The 15,236-nt window shown below is 38.3% G+C and overlaps 1 protein-coding gene across 1 annotated transcript in view; it reads right to left on the reverse strand.

The window, feature by feature from the left end:
- Positions 1-15,236, reverse strand: part of ATP11B (ATPase phospholipid transporting 11B (putative)) — a 195,507-nt gene that overhangs the window by 14,228 nt on the left and 166,043 nt on the right. Inside the window, exons 25-28 of the mRNA XM_038748670.1 lie at positions 14,612-14,750; positions 9,976-10,041; positions 6,376-6,479; positions 4,464-4,629 (exon numbers count right to left, since the gene is read on the reverse strand). Of these exons, the coding sequence (XP_038604598.1) occupies positions 4,464-4,629; positions 6,376-6,479; positions 9,976-10,041; positions 14,612-14,750 (475 nt within the window). The remainder of the gene's footprint in view (positions 1-4,463; positions 4,630-6,375; positions 6,480-9,975; positions 10,042-14,611; positions 14,751-15,236) is intronic.

Below are 15,236 nucleotides of genomic sequence, written 5' to 3' on the forward strand. Positions count from 1 at the left end.
AAAAGTGTTAAGTATGCACGGAGACAGGAGTGCAACATTTTATTTCCAGTGAGTGGATACACTTGGGGATGGAGCTTTGAGGAGGAAGGGCATTGGCAACAGAGTTTTGTGGAGGTCCTTCTCTGTTGTCATGATTCTCCAAATCTATACTGCCTGTACACCTGTGAACAATTCTTCAAAATGCTGCAAAATTATGTATTACAGGACTTTTACATGAATCATAAAACTAATGCTACATGGTGGCACTGGACCGGTAAGATGACTGATTGCATATAAGCCTGAAAACATATTCTTAAATTTTGAGAATGAATTCACAAGATATTGATAAGCCTATAATTCAAGGGTGCTGAAAATTCCGAATTTCCTTTCGCCTTGGTATTATTTTTCCCCCTCTAAACACCAGTCTTAAATTTAACATCCATAATTTTGATGTTAAAATAGTTACAGGATCTGCATTTTCTTTCTCTTCCTCTACCATCACTTTATAACAGTGTTTTGTGTAAACTCCTGGGACCAATACATTTTTGAGATAACGGTACGTTACACAACTCAGATGCGCTAAAACAATTTGGTGAGGATTTGAAAATGCCTTAGTAGCTATATAAATGCCTCAGAAACGATACAGACGGTTTCACACAAATATGTGATTTATGAAACTGTGGTGCCAAACTAAACAAAAATATGAGCAGCACCTATTCCAGGTAATTTATGGCTTATATATCTGCGTTTTTGCGTGATTTTTGGATGACATGCAGAAGGTACGGTTGATACGACATAACGAGAAGAAGCATTGGATCTGTTCTGCAACAGAGAGTTCATAGGCAACGAGGCTTAGATCTAGGCACGCTGATCACTCTGCATTTATCTCACTTGGGAAAAATCTCTACTAACATACTTCCATCCAAAGTTGGAAGTAGAGGCCAGAGTAATCTCTACCAGGGATTGAGGTGTGCTAAGAGAAATTTCCCATTCTTTTAGATCAGCCTCTTCCCATCTTTCTCAATATTGCTTAGTTGACCATAAGCATGCAGAAGAGTTGATGAGGAACTGTCCCTCCTACTCTACCTAAATCTGCTCAGGTGATTCCTGGCCCTGGACAATGGCTGCAGTGCGATGAACTCGTCACTTAAAGCAACAGTGTTGGAGTACATCTATAAGTGGACAGAGAAGGGATGGAACATACGACAAGTCAGTAAGGAGTAATAACCACCTGAGACAGACACAGGACAGGGTTTGTAAAGACATCAGTTTATGCAAGTACAATATCATACATCATATACAACAGTTGATGGTTACAGAATTGTTCCCTTTACCATCAATGTCATTTACCTGCCAATCTTAACAGTTGGAATTTTACTCTTGTGGGAAAAAGAAGGCTATAATGAATCCTGACACTTTTTTTTTTTTTAACATGGTTCTCTTTTGTTAAATCACCAGTCACAGATTTACTGTTTTATGTTCTGCCTGGGAGTTTTTAAACCATCACCTCCTTTTTCTCCTATCTGAACACAGAATGAGGCTCTGGCACTGAATAAGTTTTATAATTTTGCTAAGGAATCTACATCCCATAAATATGGTACTGCAATTTCAATTTTATTACAGTAACTGGATCTTCCAATTTGGCTTCTAGTACTCTATTCCCTCTATTCTATTCTAGTACTCTTCCCCTCTATTCTATTTTCTACAGATCCTCCAGTGCACCCTAAACACCAATTTCATTCCAGTTTCAAAGGCCATGCTCAGAGAAACAGGTCAAGTTAGGGGTAGAAAGGGCACAGGACAGAGTCGAGAGGCCCAAATTCTAATCTCAGCTCTGCCACTGGCCTGGTGGGCCTCAGATTACTCTTATTTAAAATGGGGGAAAGATGCCTGTTCACTTCCCTCTGAGGTTGTGTGCCTTGTGTAGGCCAGAGACAGCCTTATACAGTTGTTATTTGACCAGTGCTTAATAAGTATCATTTAAAATATATATTTTTTACAAAATACAATTACTATTATCAATTTTCCCCTCTTATAAACCCCTCTAAACAAGCGCTACCCAAATATATAAATGTTTTCCTTGCCCAAGTCAAAGGCTTAGCAGGGTGTATGGATAAATTAAAATAGTCACCCCACCATTCGTTTTGTTAACTATAGTCTTTACATTTTCTCTGAAAGTTCTTTATATTTCCTCATCAAGAGAGAACAAAGGTGTCTCCAAAAGATGAGGGTCAACTATTTTTCATAATGAACTGACTAGGAACCCTTCTAGACTGTGAGCCCGTTGTTGGGTAGGGACCGTCTCTATATATTGCCGATTTGTACTTCCCAAGCGCTTAGTACAGTGCTCTGCACACAGTAAGCGCTCAATAAATACGATCAAATGAATGAAATGAATAGGAACACTCTCTTACAGTGCTTATTTCTTTCAGTTTTAAACCCAAAATATCAGGATTCATGGTTCATAAACAAATAAATATGCATGTCATTTCTTCACACTTAATTGTCCCTATATGATACATGATATAATTTATATTTAGAAGAGGGTTCATCTGGTAGTGCTGAGCTATACTTAAAAGTTTTAAGAAAAAACATAGGACTAAGAGAGGCAGAAATTATAATTACCAATACATCACTAACAACAGTAAAGTTAAAGATTAAGAAAAGTGAATTGCTGGGTAAATTTAGATATTCTTTTGGCAATTCAGGTTTGAAAGTTTTGAAATTTGGAGTCTAAAATCATTGCTATAAGCAAAAAGCTTAGCTCAAAGATCAACTATACTAAACAAATCTCATTTGACCACTAACTGTTAATAAAACTAAGTATATATATCTATGTAGCAAACAATACTGAGGTACACATAGTTGGGATAATTGTTAGCTACTATTTTATCCCTCTGTTTCAGCAAAACCACCAAACTTATTACTACTGGCTGTTATTAGAAAAACTCAGATGCTCTTAAACACACCAGCATTTTCTAAGATGATCTAGAAATCCCAGGAACATTTGGTAAAAGCACAAATTTAGGAAGTGACACCTAGCAGGTGCTGCTTTTTTAAAAAAAAGTTATTGGAAAAAAATTAGATTAAATAGAAGAGATTACGACTCGTATTAATACTTTAAGACTGAAAATTTTCTTTAGTTACAATTTGCTAACAAAATGAATAAGAATACATTCAAATACGGAAAGTATATTGTTCATATTTTCTAGCTTTATTTCTAAATACTTTTGAAATATACCTTCATGAAGTAATTATTATTGAGAGTAAGTTTACTGAAACAAATAGTATAAATAGTAAATAAAATGTACGTTACATATTTTAGTTGTTTTTAAGTAAAGTGCAAACGTGGTATTTCCAATTACAGATTCTCCACACTACCAAACTGAGAATTCATGTAGGACAATCAACCAATTGATAGCGTCTAAATGTGTTCACTGGACTAGGAAAATGGATAAAACTACATAGAATCAATTTTTAAAGAGAAGAATTAGCAAGAGTCTGTTTTAACTGTGTAGTAGTGATTAGCTTTTACTAAGCGATATATGGTTAAAACCTAGCTGTTACCCACCCAGCTCCCCCAGCCCTTCAAAAAAATAGTAAAATATTAGGTGTCAAGACATAAATTTTTTTTTCCCTTAAGTTGTCCTGATTTCTAATTCTTCCTAGAGAATATCTGTTTTACTGGCTTGGGGCTTTTAGTTTTTATGAGATACGAAGGAAGCAACAGATTTTGGATTTTTACTGTGACACTGCCATGCCATTTCAGGCCTCACAGCCTGGTTTATATAGCACAGTCAATCACAATTTCCAAAATGCAGATTTTCTAACTTCACGCATAAATCAGATACACAAGATGTTTATTAAAAGCCTTTCTTCCTAAGACTTCCATATATTAACACCGTTACAAGAAAAACAAGTATTTACAGAAGACATTTTCTAAAAATATGACTTTAAAACTACTTTCATAGCTACTGGAAAAGAACGAGACTGTAGTCATTTAACTTAATAAACATGGAAAATACACTGACTAGAGAGTAAAATTTTGTGACAGTAAAATGATATTTTCAATACACTTAACATTATCACCTGATTAGTTTCTACTAAAATACCCTTGAACTTCAGCATATTGCAAAGTTGTTAAAAAACAGAATGCATGAAACTTTTTCCAGAATGAGAACAGATTTTAAAATGACCATATAGAAACACAGATTCTTCTATTTTTATAGTTTCTGACAAAAATATTTATTAGCTACAAATGTACCTACAACTAAATTAAAAACTCAACTGAATCATCGGTTTGTTTTAAAAGGGATTATCCAAAAAGGCAGAATTACTTCCGAGAAATAATTCACACAGAAAAGGATACCTTTTTCTCTGCCAAAAAAGAAATTTACAATACGAGTCATCATTCTATCCAGTAGAAAAATAAGAATGCCCTCCTTCAAATATTATGTATGCTGCACATAAAAGCATAATGTTACCTGGGCCTTTTCAGTACTCGTAGGCTGAAGATGTCTATAAAGCACTTTCTTCACAATGTCAAGAAATAGACAAATAACGACTATGATGATTATGGCAAACCAAGCAGAGCCACTGGAGAGAAGCTGAACGAATACGAAGTACATGTCCTGGGTCTGCAAAAATGGCCTGCAAAATGAAAAGTGGGCTTTACAACAATGGAAAATGAAAAGCTTAAAACAAACTAGAATGTAAAAAGAACGCTGGATTTCTAAAGGGACATAAAGCCTGTTCTTCTAATGTCGGGTGTCGTGTTTTTTAAGCACGCCTGTGTTACAGAACATTTAAGTCTCAGTACTCACCCTGTGTGCACGTGCTTTACCGTTATACCACGCCACGTTCTAGCAAGATGTGTGTTGTTGAAAGACATTCCCTAATTCCACCGTCTTGTTTTCCAGGACTCGCTGTAATTGATGAGGCCACTTCCTTAAACTGTCTGGCTTGGAAATCGATACTAACTTAAATGAATGACTAAAACCAGCGTAAATTTCATTGCAATTTACTCTTCATTGCAACTAGCTATTGTTAAAAATGAATTAAATACTTTTGTAGCTTTTGGGGGGAATAGGAGCAAGAAGTCTTTAATTCTGTGGGTATCTCTGCTCAATTCTTCAGAAATTATGGTGGAAGACCAAGACCGTCGTTTTCCTCAAGCACAAATGATAAATTTGCGAGAAGACGATAATATAAAAAGAAATTCTGTGGGTAGCGATTAAGGTAGCCTTAGGAAGGGTGTCTATGCTATTCTCTAATGGCACCTTGGCAATAAAAAGTATTTCTCAAATGCTATTCTGACCAAACGGCAGGCTTTCTTCTACGTCTAACTCAGCAAATAACTCCGATGAAAGCATTCAAAGATAAGAATATTTATCAATTAATAGCCTTGGTGATATGATTTGCATTCAAGTTCATATTACTTGAAGAGGCAAGAGTTTCTATTATGAAAAAGGAGTAACTTTACAAAGAGATGCTCTAGCTCTTCAAAGAATTAAGGCCACAATATCAATGAAATAATGCAGAAATAAGGCTGGGAAGAGGCAGTTTTCATTATCAGATATGAAAATCGATGTTTGACCAACCCACCTTGCCCAATGTTTTGTGTCAGGTTTTAAAAACCCAGTTCTCCTTTGGCTTACGTAGACAGTATCTGCCCACATTTATCTATGCGCATCCTCAATATATAATTTATATAAAATTAACTGTACACTTAATTAATCCTGCTCATATATTTGTATATGGGTTTATGACCACTTTCCCCATTAGTGTGTGAGTAACTTTGTAGGCAGGGACTGGGTTAACTTGCTTCTTGTGCGTTTTCCCAAGTATTTAGTATAGTGCACTGCACTCGGTGGGTTCTCAATAAATAGCATTACTACTACAACAGCAGCAGTAGAGGGACTATCTTCCATAAGGGCCATTTTCCTAATACACATTACTAGGCATTAATTAATTCATTAATCCATTCAATCATGTTTATTGAGCGCTTAGGGTGTGCAAAGCACTCTTTCCTCTACAAAAGCTAAGTAGCAAATTTATGGATTTGAATCTGCTACCAAAAGGGATACTGTTCACCATTTGGAAATGGATTATTTTACCCAATCTGATAAAATATTTAGTTGTTCTAAAGTACGCAACACCTACTCAGGCATCAACAAGTCTTTTAAGTCCACTAAGATAACATGTAATATAAATTATTAACTGATGGTACTGAATAGTGTTCTGATTACTAAATTGTTTTTTTTTTTTTTTTTTTTTTTACCTCCAAAGACCTCTTAATAAAAAATTCACAATTTTAAAGGATGCCCTATTTTCATTGCAAGTAATGAAAATAAGCTGTCCCTCAGAATTTTATAATTTGGACACAGAATCACTCACCAGATAATTCCCCCATAAAACAAGGAGAATATAAAGTAGAATACGATGGAACCCCAAGTAACAAAGTGGTTTATCCAGGTCCAGAAATGAGTCTCCAAAGCAATCTAAAGCATTGAACATAACAGAAAAGGAAATTAACACATTGAGAATGATTTTTTTCCTCATTTTAGCCATCAATGTTATATAAAAATACAAATATACCACACAATTATATATTAGGTTTTTTACAGAAGCCTTTTAGAGGTTTTTTAGAGAAGCAGCATGGCTTAGTGGAAAGAGCACAGCCTTGGGAGTCAGAGGGCATGGGTTCTATTCCCAACCTTGCCACCTGTCTGCTGTGTGACCTTGGGCAAGCCACTTAACTTCTCTGTGCCTCAGTTACCTCAGCTGTAAAATGGGGATTAAGACTGTGAGCCCCGCATGGGACAACCTGATTAGCTTGTATCTACCCCAGTGCTTGGCACAAAGTAAGTGCTTAACAAATACCATTATTATTATTATTATTATTGTTATATGCCATTTCAGGTATAATGTAATCTTTGTGGAAAGCACCCGGTATTCAAGGCTTTCAAATATTTGATTTCTAGGTTTTCAAACTCTATGATTAATAAGAGGTCTATGAATTTTACAAAAATGAAACCAACTCCAATTAAAGCTTTCGCAAGATATTTTCCCAACATTCCTTAGGCTTCAGCTGAATATAATAAATTCCTTTCTGTTTTGATACACTGCTAGTTTAGTGAGACAGCGGTGATCTAATGGAAAGAACACGGGCCTGGGAGTAAGAAGATCTGGGTTATAAATCCAGTTCTGCCACCAGCTATGTGATCCTGGGAATATCACTTAACTTCTTGGTGCCTCCATTTTCTCTTCTGTAAAATGGGGATTAAATATAAGCGCTTACTATATGCCAGGCAATGTACCACGTGCTAGGTGGATATAAGCAAATCGGGTTGGACACAGTCCTTGTCCCACGAAGGGCTCACAGTCTTAATCCCCATTTTCCAGACGAGGTAACTGAGGCCTGGAGAAGTTAAGTGACTTGCCCACAGTCTCACACACAGCAGACAAGCGACAGAGCCGGGCCTAAAACCCAAATCCTTCTGTCTCCCAGGCCTGTATTTTATCCATTAGGCCATGCCACTTGTCTGCTGTTTGTCCTGGGGCAAGTCCCTTAACTTCTCTGGGCCTCAGTCTCCTCAGCTGTAAAATAGGGATTAAATACTTACTCGCCCTCTTACTTAGACTGTGAGCCCCACGTAGGACAAGGGAATGTATCAGACCCGAATATCCTGTAACTACCCCAGGGCTTAGTATAGTGTTTGGCACATAGTGCTCACTTAACGCATCCCCTGATAGAACAGTGCTTGGCACATGAGCCCACTGTTGGGTAGGGACTGTCTCTATATGTTGCCAACTTGTACTTCCCAAGCGCTTAGTACAGTGCTCTGCACACAGTAAGCGCTCAATAAATACGATTGATGATGATGATGATAGTAGGCGCTTAACAAATACCATCATTATTACTATTATTATTATTATTGTGGCCCCACGTCCCTTTAAGCATTATTTTGGTCATTTAAGAATTTGTCAGCCCCTTCCTTCCTCTCCCCCTCGTCCCCATCTCCATCCGCCCCATCTTACCTCCTTCCCTTCCCCACAGCACCTGTATATATGTATATATGTTTGTACATATTTATTGCTCTATTTATTTATTTATTTATTTTACTTGTACATATCTATTCTATTTATTTTATTTTGTTAGTATGTTTGGTTTTGTTCTCTGTCTCCCCCTTTTAGACTGTGAGCCCACTGTTGGGTAGGGACTGTCTCTATATGTTGCCAATTTGTACTTCCCAAGCGCTTAGTACAGTGCTCTGCACATAGTAAGCGCTCAATAAATACGATTGATGATGATGATGTTAATAATAATAATAATAATAATGGCATTTATTAAGTACTTACTATGTGCAAAGCACTGTTCTAAGTGCTGGGGAGGTTACAAGGTGATCGAATTGTCCCATGTGGGGCTAACAGTCTTCATCCCCATTTTACAGATGAGGTAACTGAGGCACAGAGAAGTGAAGTGACTTGCCCAAAGTCACACAGCTGACAGTTGGTGGAGCCGGGGTTTGAACCCATGACCTCTGACTCCAAAGCCCGGGCTCTTTCCACTGCGCCACGCTGCTTCTGTTATACGTTTTCCCTTCTACTTGGACTGTGAGCTCCATGTGAAACAGTGACTTTGGCCCAAACTGATTATCCCTTTTCTACCCCAGTACTTAATGAAATGCTTAATACTGTAAAAACAAACGCTATTACATTATTATTATATTTGTTAAGTGTTTACTATGGGTCAAGCACTGTTCTAATGTGCTTTAGAGAAGCAGCATGGCCTAGTGGCAACAGCTTGGGAATCAGAGGTCATGGGTTCTAAGTGCCTGCTATATGCCAAGCACCATTTTAAATACTGGGGTAGATACAGGTAATCAGGTTGGGCACAGGCCCTGTCCCACATGGGGCTAGCAGTTTAATTAAGGAGGCGATCAGGTTTCGCGTACCCGTTTCACAGACGAGGAAGCTGAGGCACAGAGATGTTGAGTGACTTGCCCAAGGTCACACAGGAAGCAAATCATCATCATCATCATCAATCGTATTTATTGAGCGCTTACTGTGTGCAGAGCACTGTACTAAGCGCTTGGGAAGTACAAATTGGCAACATATAGAGACAGTCCCTACCCAATAGTGGGCTCACAGTCTAAAAGACTGTGAAGCAAATGGCAGAGCTGGGGTTAGAACATAGCTACCCTGACTCCCACCCTCCCAGGGTCACACCTGGAGAGTTTCCAGTCCTCTACCAGCCTCGACGACAGGAGGGAGGGTAAAGCAGAGGCCTACCCCCTCCATTGCTAGCTTAGGCAGTGGTTAGCGAGCGGAAGGCAACCTGCTACAAGTCCAAACTCACCCGTGCCGGGCAGCAGCAGCCTGGGAGAGAATTCCTGGTTTGGGAATTCAATGGCGTGAAAGTTGCCACTATTATCGTTATTAACAGGCTAACAAAAAAATCCCACAAAAATACTAGTTTCCCAGGCTAAATCTTTCCTCTGTCATAACCCTTCCTTTAGAGGCTAGAGATTCTAGGCTGGGAGAATGCTAGTTTATTATTAAAAGGTCACCGGCCTTACCTAGTCATTATTGAAAGCAAAGCAAAGATAAAACACATTTCCTGACTGTAAACCCCATGTGGAACAGTCCCTGTGACCAACCCAGTTATCTTGCATCTACTGCAGTCCTTGAAGCACAGTAAACACTTAATACCATTAGACTGTAAGCTCTTTATAGGCAGGGATCATGTCTACCAACTCAGCTGTATTGTACTCATTCACTTCCTACAGTAAGCACTGATTATTATTATTACTATTGATTGATTATTACTTGCTAGATTATTGACTCCTCCTTTGTCTACCAAGTCTGTCGTATTATACTCCCACAAGTGCTTAGGTATTGTTCTGCACGCAGTTAAGAGCTCGATAAATACCACTGACTGACTGCAAAAGAAGCCAATTATTTTTGGCTTCTACTTCAACTGCAGTACCATACCTTTACTGTGACTGTAATAACCATCACTGTGAAGACCAAAGTGCCAAATGTCCAGTTTCCAAACATCTAAACAGAAAAGGTGATTAGAATGCATCAAATAAGATACAACTGAAGTAGTTAAAATCAGCCATACTTAATGTTGTTACTACCTATGTGACCTGTGCTGCACTATGTGAATAATAATAATAATAATAATGATAATGGTGGTATTTGTTAAGCGCTTACTATGTGCAAAGCACTGTTCTAAGCGCTGGGGGGGATACAAGGTGTTCAGGTTGGCCCACTTGGGGCTCACAGTCTTAATCCCCATTTTACAGATGAGGGAACTGAGGCACAGACAAGTTAAATGACTTGCCAAAGTTAGCTTGCTCAGTTAACTCATCTGAGGCTCATATTTTAGACTGTGAGCCCACTGTTGGGTAGGGACTGTCTCTATGTGTTGCAAACTTTTATTTCCCAAGCACTTAGTACAGTGCTCTGCACACAGTAAGCGCTCAGTAAATACGATTGATGATGATGATTTGGGACAAACTGATTATCCTGTATGTACCCCAGGGCTTAGTACAGTGCTTGGCACATAGTAAGCACTTAACAGCCATCATTATTATTATTATTTTTATTATTGGCCGAACAAAAGGGACAAGCCAGAAAATTAGGAAACAGCAGAAAGTGTTAGGGTATCCACTTAACCAACATTAAATTTTGTAAAAGTGGTTGTGTTACTAGCAACACTTCCCAAAACTATGTATTCTGGAGGAGGGAAAAAAAATCCCCCAACAGTAAAATCCCAAATGAAACATGCTGATGAATGAAAAACTACACTGCAACTAAAGAGGAACTAGTCTTGGCAGCTAGAGAGAATCCTATCTCTAATGAAACACCTTAAATAAGGAACTAGTTTAGGTAAATTCCATTTAGAAATCCAGGATTCCAGAACATTTTCCTATAAATGTTTAATTTTTTTTTACAAAGGTCACGATTCAAAGAGCTCAATGTCCTTCTTGTTAAATGTTTGCAATACTTTAGTTTACAGACAGGACACTGCCAGGATTAACAAGCTCCACATTTAAAACACACACACACAAAACCAAACACAACTCAGTCTAAGAAGTAGCTGCGTCTTTTCGCTTCTACTTTTTTACCCCAACTCATCCCTTCAGTTGTACTGTTAGGATCCAATAAGATTTTTATCTGCTTTGAAAACAATTGGAAATTTAGCTTTATGTAGTGATATCTACTATGCAAAAAAAAGGCCAAACTGCATTTTCACCCTTCTTTTTCTTTGAGCTTTGGGGCTACAAACAGGCCAAAAGCTGCCTGCCACCTGTTCCAACTCTATACGCTGCTGACCAAGATTAGACTGTGAGCCCACTGCTGGGTAGGGACTGTCTCTATATGTTGCCAATTTGTACTTCCCAAGCGCTTAGTACAGTGCTCTGCACACAGTAAGCTCTCAATAAATACGATTGATGATTAACTGTAAATCAAAGTATGTACCTAGAGAACCCAACGTGGGTTTAATCTGGAACAAGTGCGCTCCACACGTCTGGACCAACATTGCCTTTAAGGTTTTAGAACTGACAGAGAACTACACTCCTGCAGTCTCCAGTTTCAATCAATCAATCGATCAATCAATCGTATTTATTGAGCGCTTAGTCTCCAGTTTCAAGGAGGGAAGAATAGGAAACTCAAATTCGGTGACAGTGGCTCCAGGGGTGAGGCACAAGAGGGACGGCAGCACGCTATGCACAACCTCTGTAATCATTTGGAATCACCAAATACTTCGTTATTTAATTTCTGAAATAAGGTTACAACTGAATCATTCATTTCTCGAACTAAACCTAGGGAGTTCGTCTGTATTTCTCTAAAAAAAGATCCGGTTCCCTCCTCCAATAATAAATTTGGTTTGGGAATTCAATGGCGTGAAAGTTGCCTCATTTAACTCATGAAAATGTTTACACTGTTTAAAAAAAAAAAAGATTCTACTTCTTTCGACTTTGGGGAATACCAGATACAATATTTTTGTATCTCTCACGCTTACCATTTGCTTGTTAGATTTCAATATCTGATGGCATGCAGGGCACGAAAAGGAAAGGAATTGGGAAATGGGAGGAAGGAGGGGAAGGGGCGAAGTTAAAAAAAAAACCCCAAAGATCAAGATAATGGTTACAAACCCTACGATTAAATCAATCTTGGTTTAATTTAAACTTCTCTCACCCCACAAAAAAATTAAGGCTTAATGATTATTCAGTACTTTATCATGTCATTCTTTTTTTCAATTAAATGAGCTTTAATCAAAAGATAATCCTCCTAATTTAAAGGCCTGGTAAGAACAAAAGCAAACGTTACTCCCTTTACATTTCTATCATTATATTTTGTGTATACTTGGCCCTTATAATACACAATTACAGCCATGTGAATTTAATTTATTGCTTTCTGGAACAGTATTGACATTGACATAACCACCTAAACAATGTGCAAAATTAGGTCTCCAAGTGGAAAAAGGAAACTATGATGTCACTAATAAATTCACGGAGTACAGCGCTTAGTACGATGCTTGGCACCCTATAAGCACTCAATAAATACCCCTGATTGATAAACGTCTGCCAAGGTTGAGCATTTTATATTTTCCCTATTATATTACCTCTCTTCAGATTCCCTCTCATGGATGAGTTAAAATTTCCTTCGTGGAACTATGATGTATAAGCTGTTGTTTTCAAACTGTCATGAGTGTCAGCCTGGGTTTCTATGGGAGATGGCTGGAGGTTCAGTAAGAAGATATTGATAATGGTGGACAATTTTCTTTTAATCACTAGCTTTATTTTTTTTTTTTGTCATTGTTGTTGAATCTTAACAAAGGCAACTAGAGCGATAGCATGTTTTCAGCAGTGAAGTACTAACGACCGCTGAAAAAAGAACTGGAGCCGGTGCCTGTATCCAATGGCTCCGCTCTCTGGGGATTCCCAGATGGGCGGGGACTGGAAATCTGTCGAGCTTGAGTACTCGGTATGTCATCATCATCAATTGTATTTATTGAGCACTTACTGTGTGCAGAGCACTGTACTAAGCGCTTGGGAAGTACAAGTTGGCAACATATAGAGACGGTCCCTACCCAACAGTGGGTATGTCTGTAGTCCCGATTGGGTCTTCCAGGGTTGATGCAAAGCCTCTTAATACTATTGGGACAGTCCACAGCTTCCCAAGATGTGAAAAGGAATCCACCTCCCAAACTGGGATCTGCCCCATCAACAGAGTACAGAGCTTAAACATCAAAATTTGGCCATTTGGCATTCTACTAGCTCTCTTCCTCCCTTCAAGGCCCTACTGAGAGCTCACCTCCTCCAGGAGGCCCTCCCATCCTGAGCCCCTTCCTTCCTCTCCCCCTCATCCCCCTCTCCATCTCCCCATCTTACCTCCTTCCCTTCCCCACAGCACCTGTATATATAAGCGCTTAGTACAATGCTCTGCACACAGTAAGCGCTCAATAAATACGATTGATGATGATGATCATGTATATACGTTTGTACATATTTATTATTCTATTTATTTATTTTACTTGTACATATCTATTCTATTTATTTTATTTTGTTAGTATGTTTGGTTTTGTTCTGTGTCTCCCCCTTTTAGACTGTGAGCCCACTGTTGGGTAGGGACTGTCTTTATATGTTGCTAACTTGTACTTCCCAAGCGGTTAGTACAGTGCTCTGCACACAGTAAGTGCTCAATAAATACAATTGATTGATCGATTCTCTTTCCCTTCCTCATCTTTCCGTTGTTTCCCCTCAAACTACATGATTCATATGGCTTATTTCCCCCTTTCCATTTCTTCTTTCATCATTCATTGAATGACTCAATTCATTCATTCACTGAATGAATGTATCAGATTTCTTCATCCCGATTTTCCCCCTCTATCTCATCTTCCCCATATCAATCAATCAATCATATTTATTGAGCACTTATTGTGTGCAGAGCACTGTACTAAGCGCTTGGGAAGTACAAGTTGGCAACGTATAGAGACAGTCCCTACTCAACAGTGGGCTCACAGTCTAAAAGTCTGGCTGTGCAAGGAACAAAGTTTACAACTCCCCTGTGATTTACACGGCAAGAAAATGCTTAGTATCACAGTAAGTATAAGAGAAAGTCAGGAAAATTATTCTATCGGCACTTAATTAACCATTTTTGACTGTGACTTCTAGACTGTGAGTCCACTGTTGGGTAGGGACTGTGTCTATATGTTGCCAATTTGTACTTCCCAAGCGCTTAGTCCAGTGCTCTGCACACAGTAAGCGCTCAATAAATACGATTGATTGATTGTTGGGTAGGCACCGTCTCTATATGTTGCCAACTTATACTTCCCAAGAGCTTAGTACAGTGCTCTGCACACAGTAAGCGCTCAATAAATACGATTGAATGAATTAATGAATGACTGCTTGCTTTCAGTTAACAAGGGAGAGATTGAATGTCAAAGAATATGTGAAAAATAGGCTATGTGCAATACATTACCTTTAAATTCAAAGCCTGGTATTTTACCTTTGAAACATTTTTGCTGAAAAAGATTGTTTTCTCAAAGTGAAAAAGGTATGGTGAGGAGATACTTTAAAGGCATTTTCAAAGGAAACAGAATGTCTACCAGTACCTGGCCATTTCCCAAAAGAGATGTGTCTTCTCCCATTAGCAGGTAGGAGCCAAAAAAGAAAATGAAGGCATGGCTGAAACCTAGTAGAGTCCAATAAAGAAATGTTCTAATACCCAGATGGGAATTTTTACTTATGTCTCTGTGGATTAAAAAGAGGAAAAAAAAGTTTTAGCGATCAAAATCATTACTACACTGTGAGCTAGTAATTTTGAAATTGAATGTGCCAAAGCAGGATAGACTTCGATATAAGATAAGAGAGCTTGACAATCTTTGGAGAAAAGGGCAAATGAACCTCAGGAATTTAAGATATGTGATTCCCCAATTCATGACACTCACTTCTAATTATTAGATAAAAAGCGCTATCAAGACATTCTAAGAACACAGTTGAGCAAATTCTGCTTACATGTAGGCAGTTTTGGACCTAACTGCATTAACTGTTTGAGGTCATCATTTGGTATTATATTATTGTAATTTGGTCCAATGGGAAGAACATACAATTGAGAATCATTCATTCATTCAATCGTATTTATTGAGCGCTTACTGTGTGCAGAGCACTGTACTAAGCGCGTGGGAATCTAGTCCCAGTTCTGCTGGTGAGGGAACGCCAACCAATAATGAAGACTTC

Source organism: Tachyglossus aculeatus, chromosome 1 (genome assembly GCF_015852505.1).
Source record: "Tachyglossus aculeatus isolate mTacAcu1 chromosome 1, mTacAcu1.pri, whole genome shotgun sequence".
Lineage (NCBI taxonomy): Eukaryota > Metazoa > Chordata > Mammalia > Monotremata > Tachyglossidae > Tachyglossus > Tachyglossus aculeatus.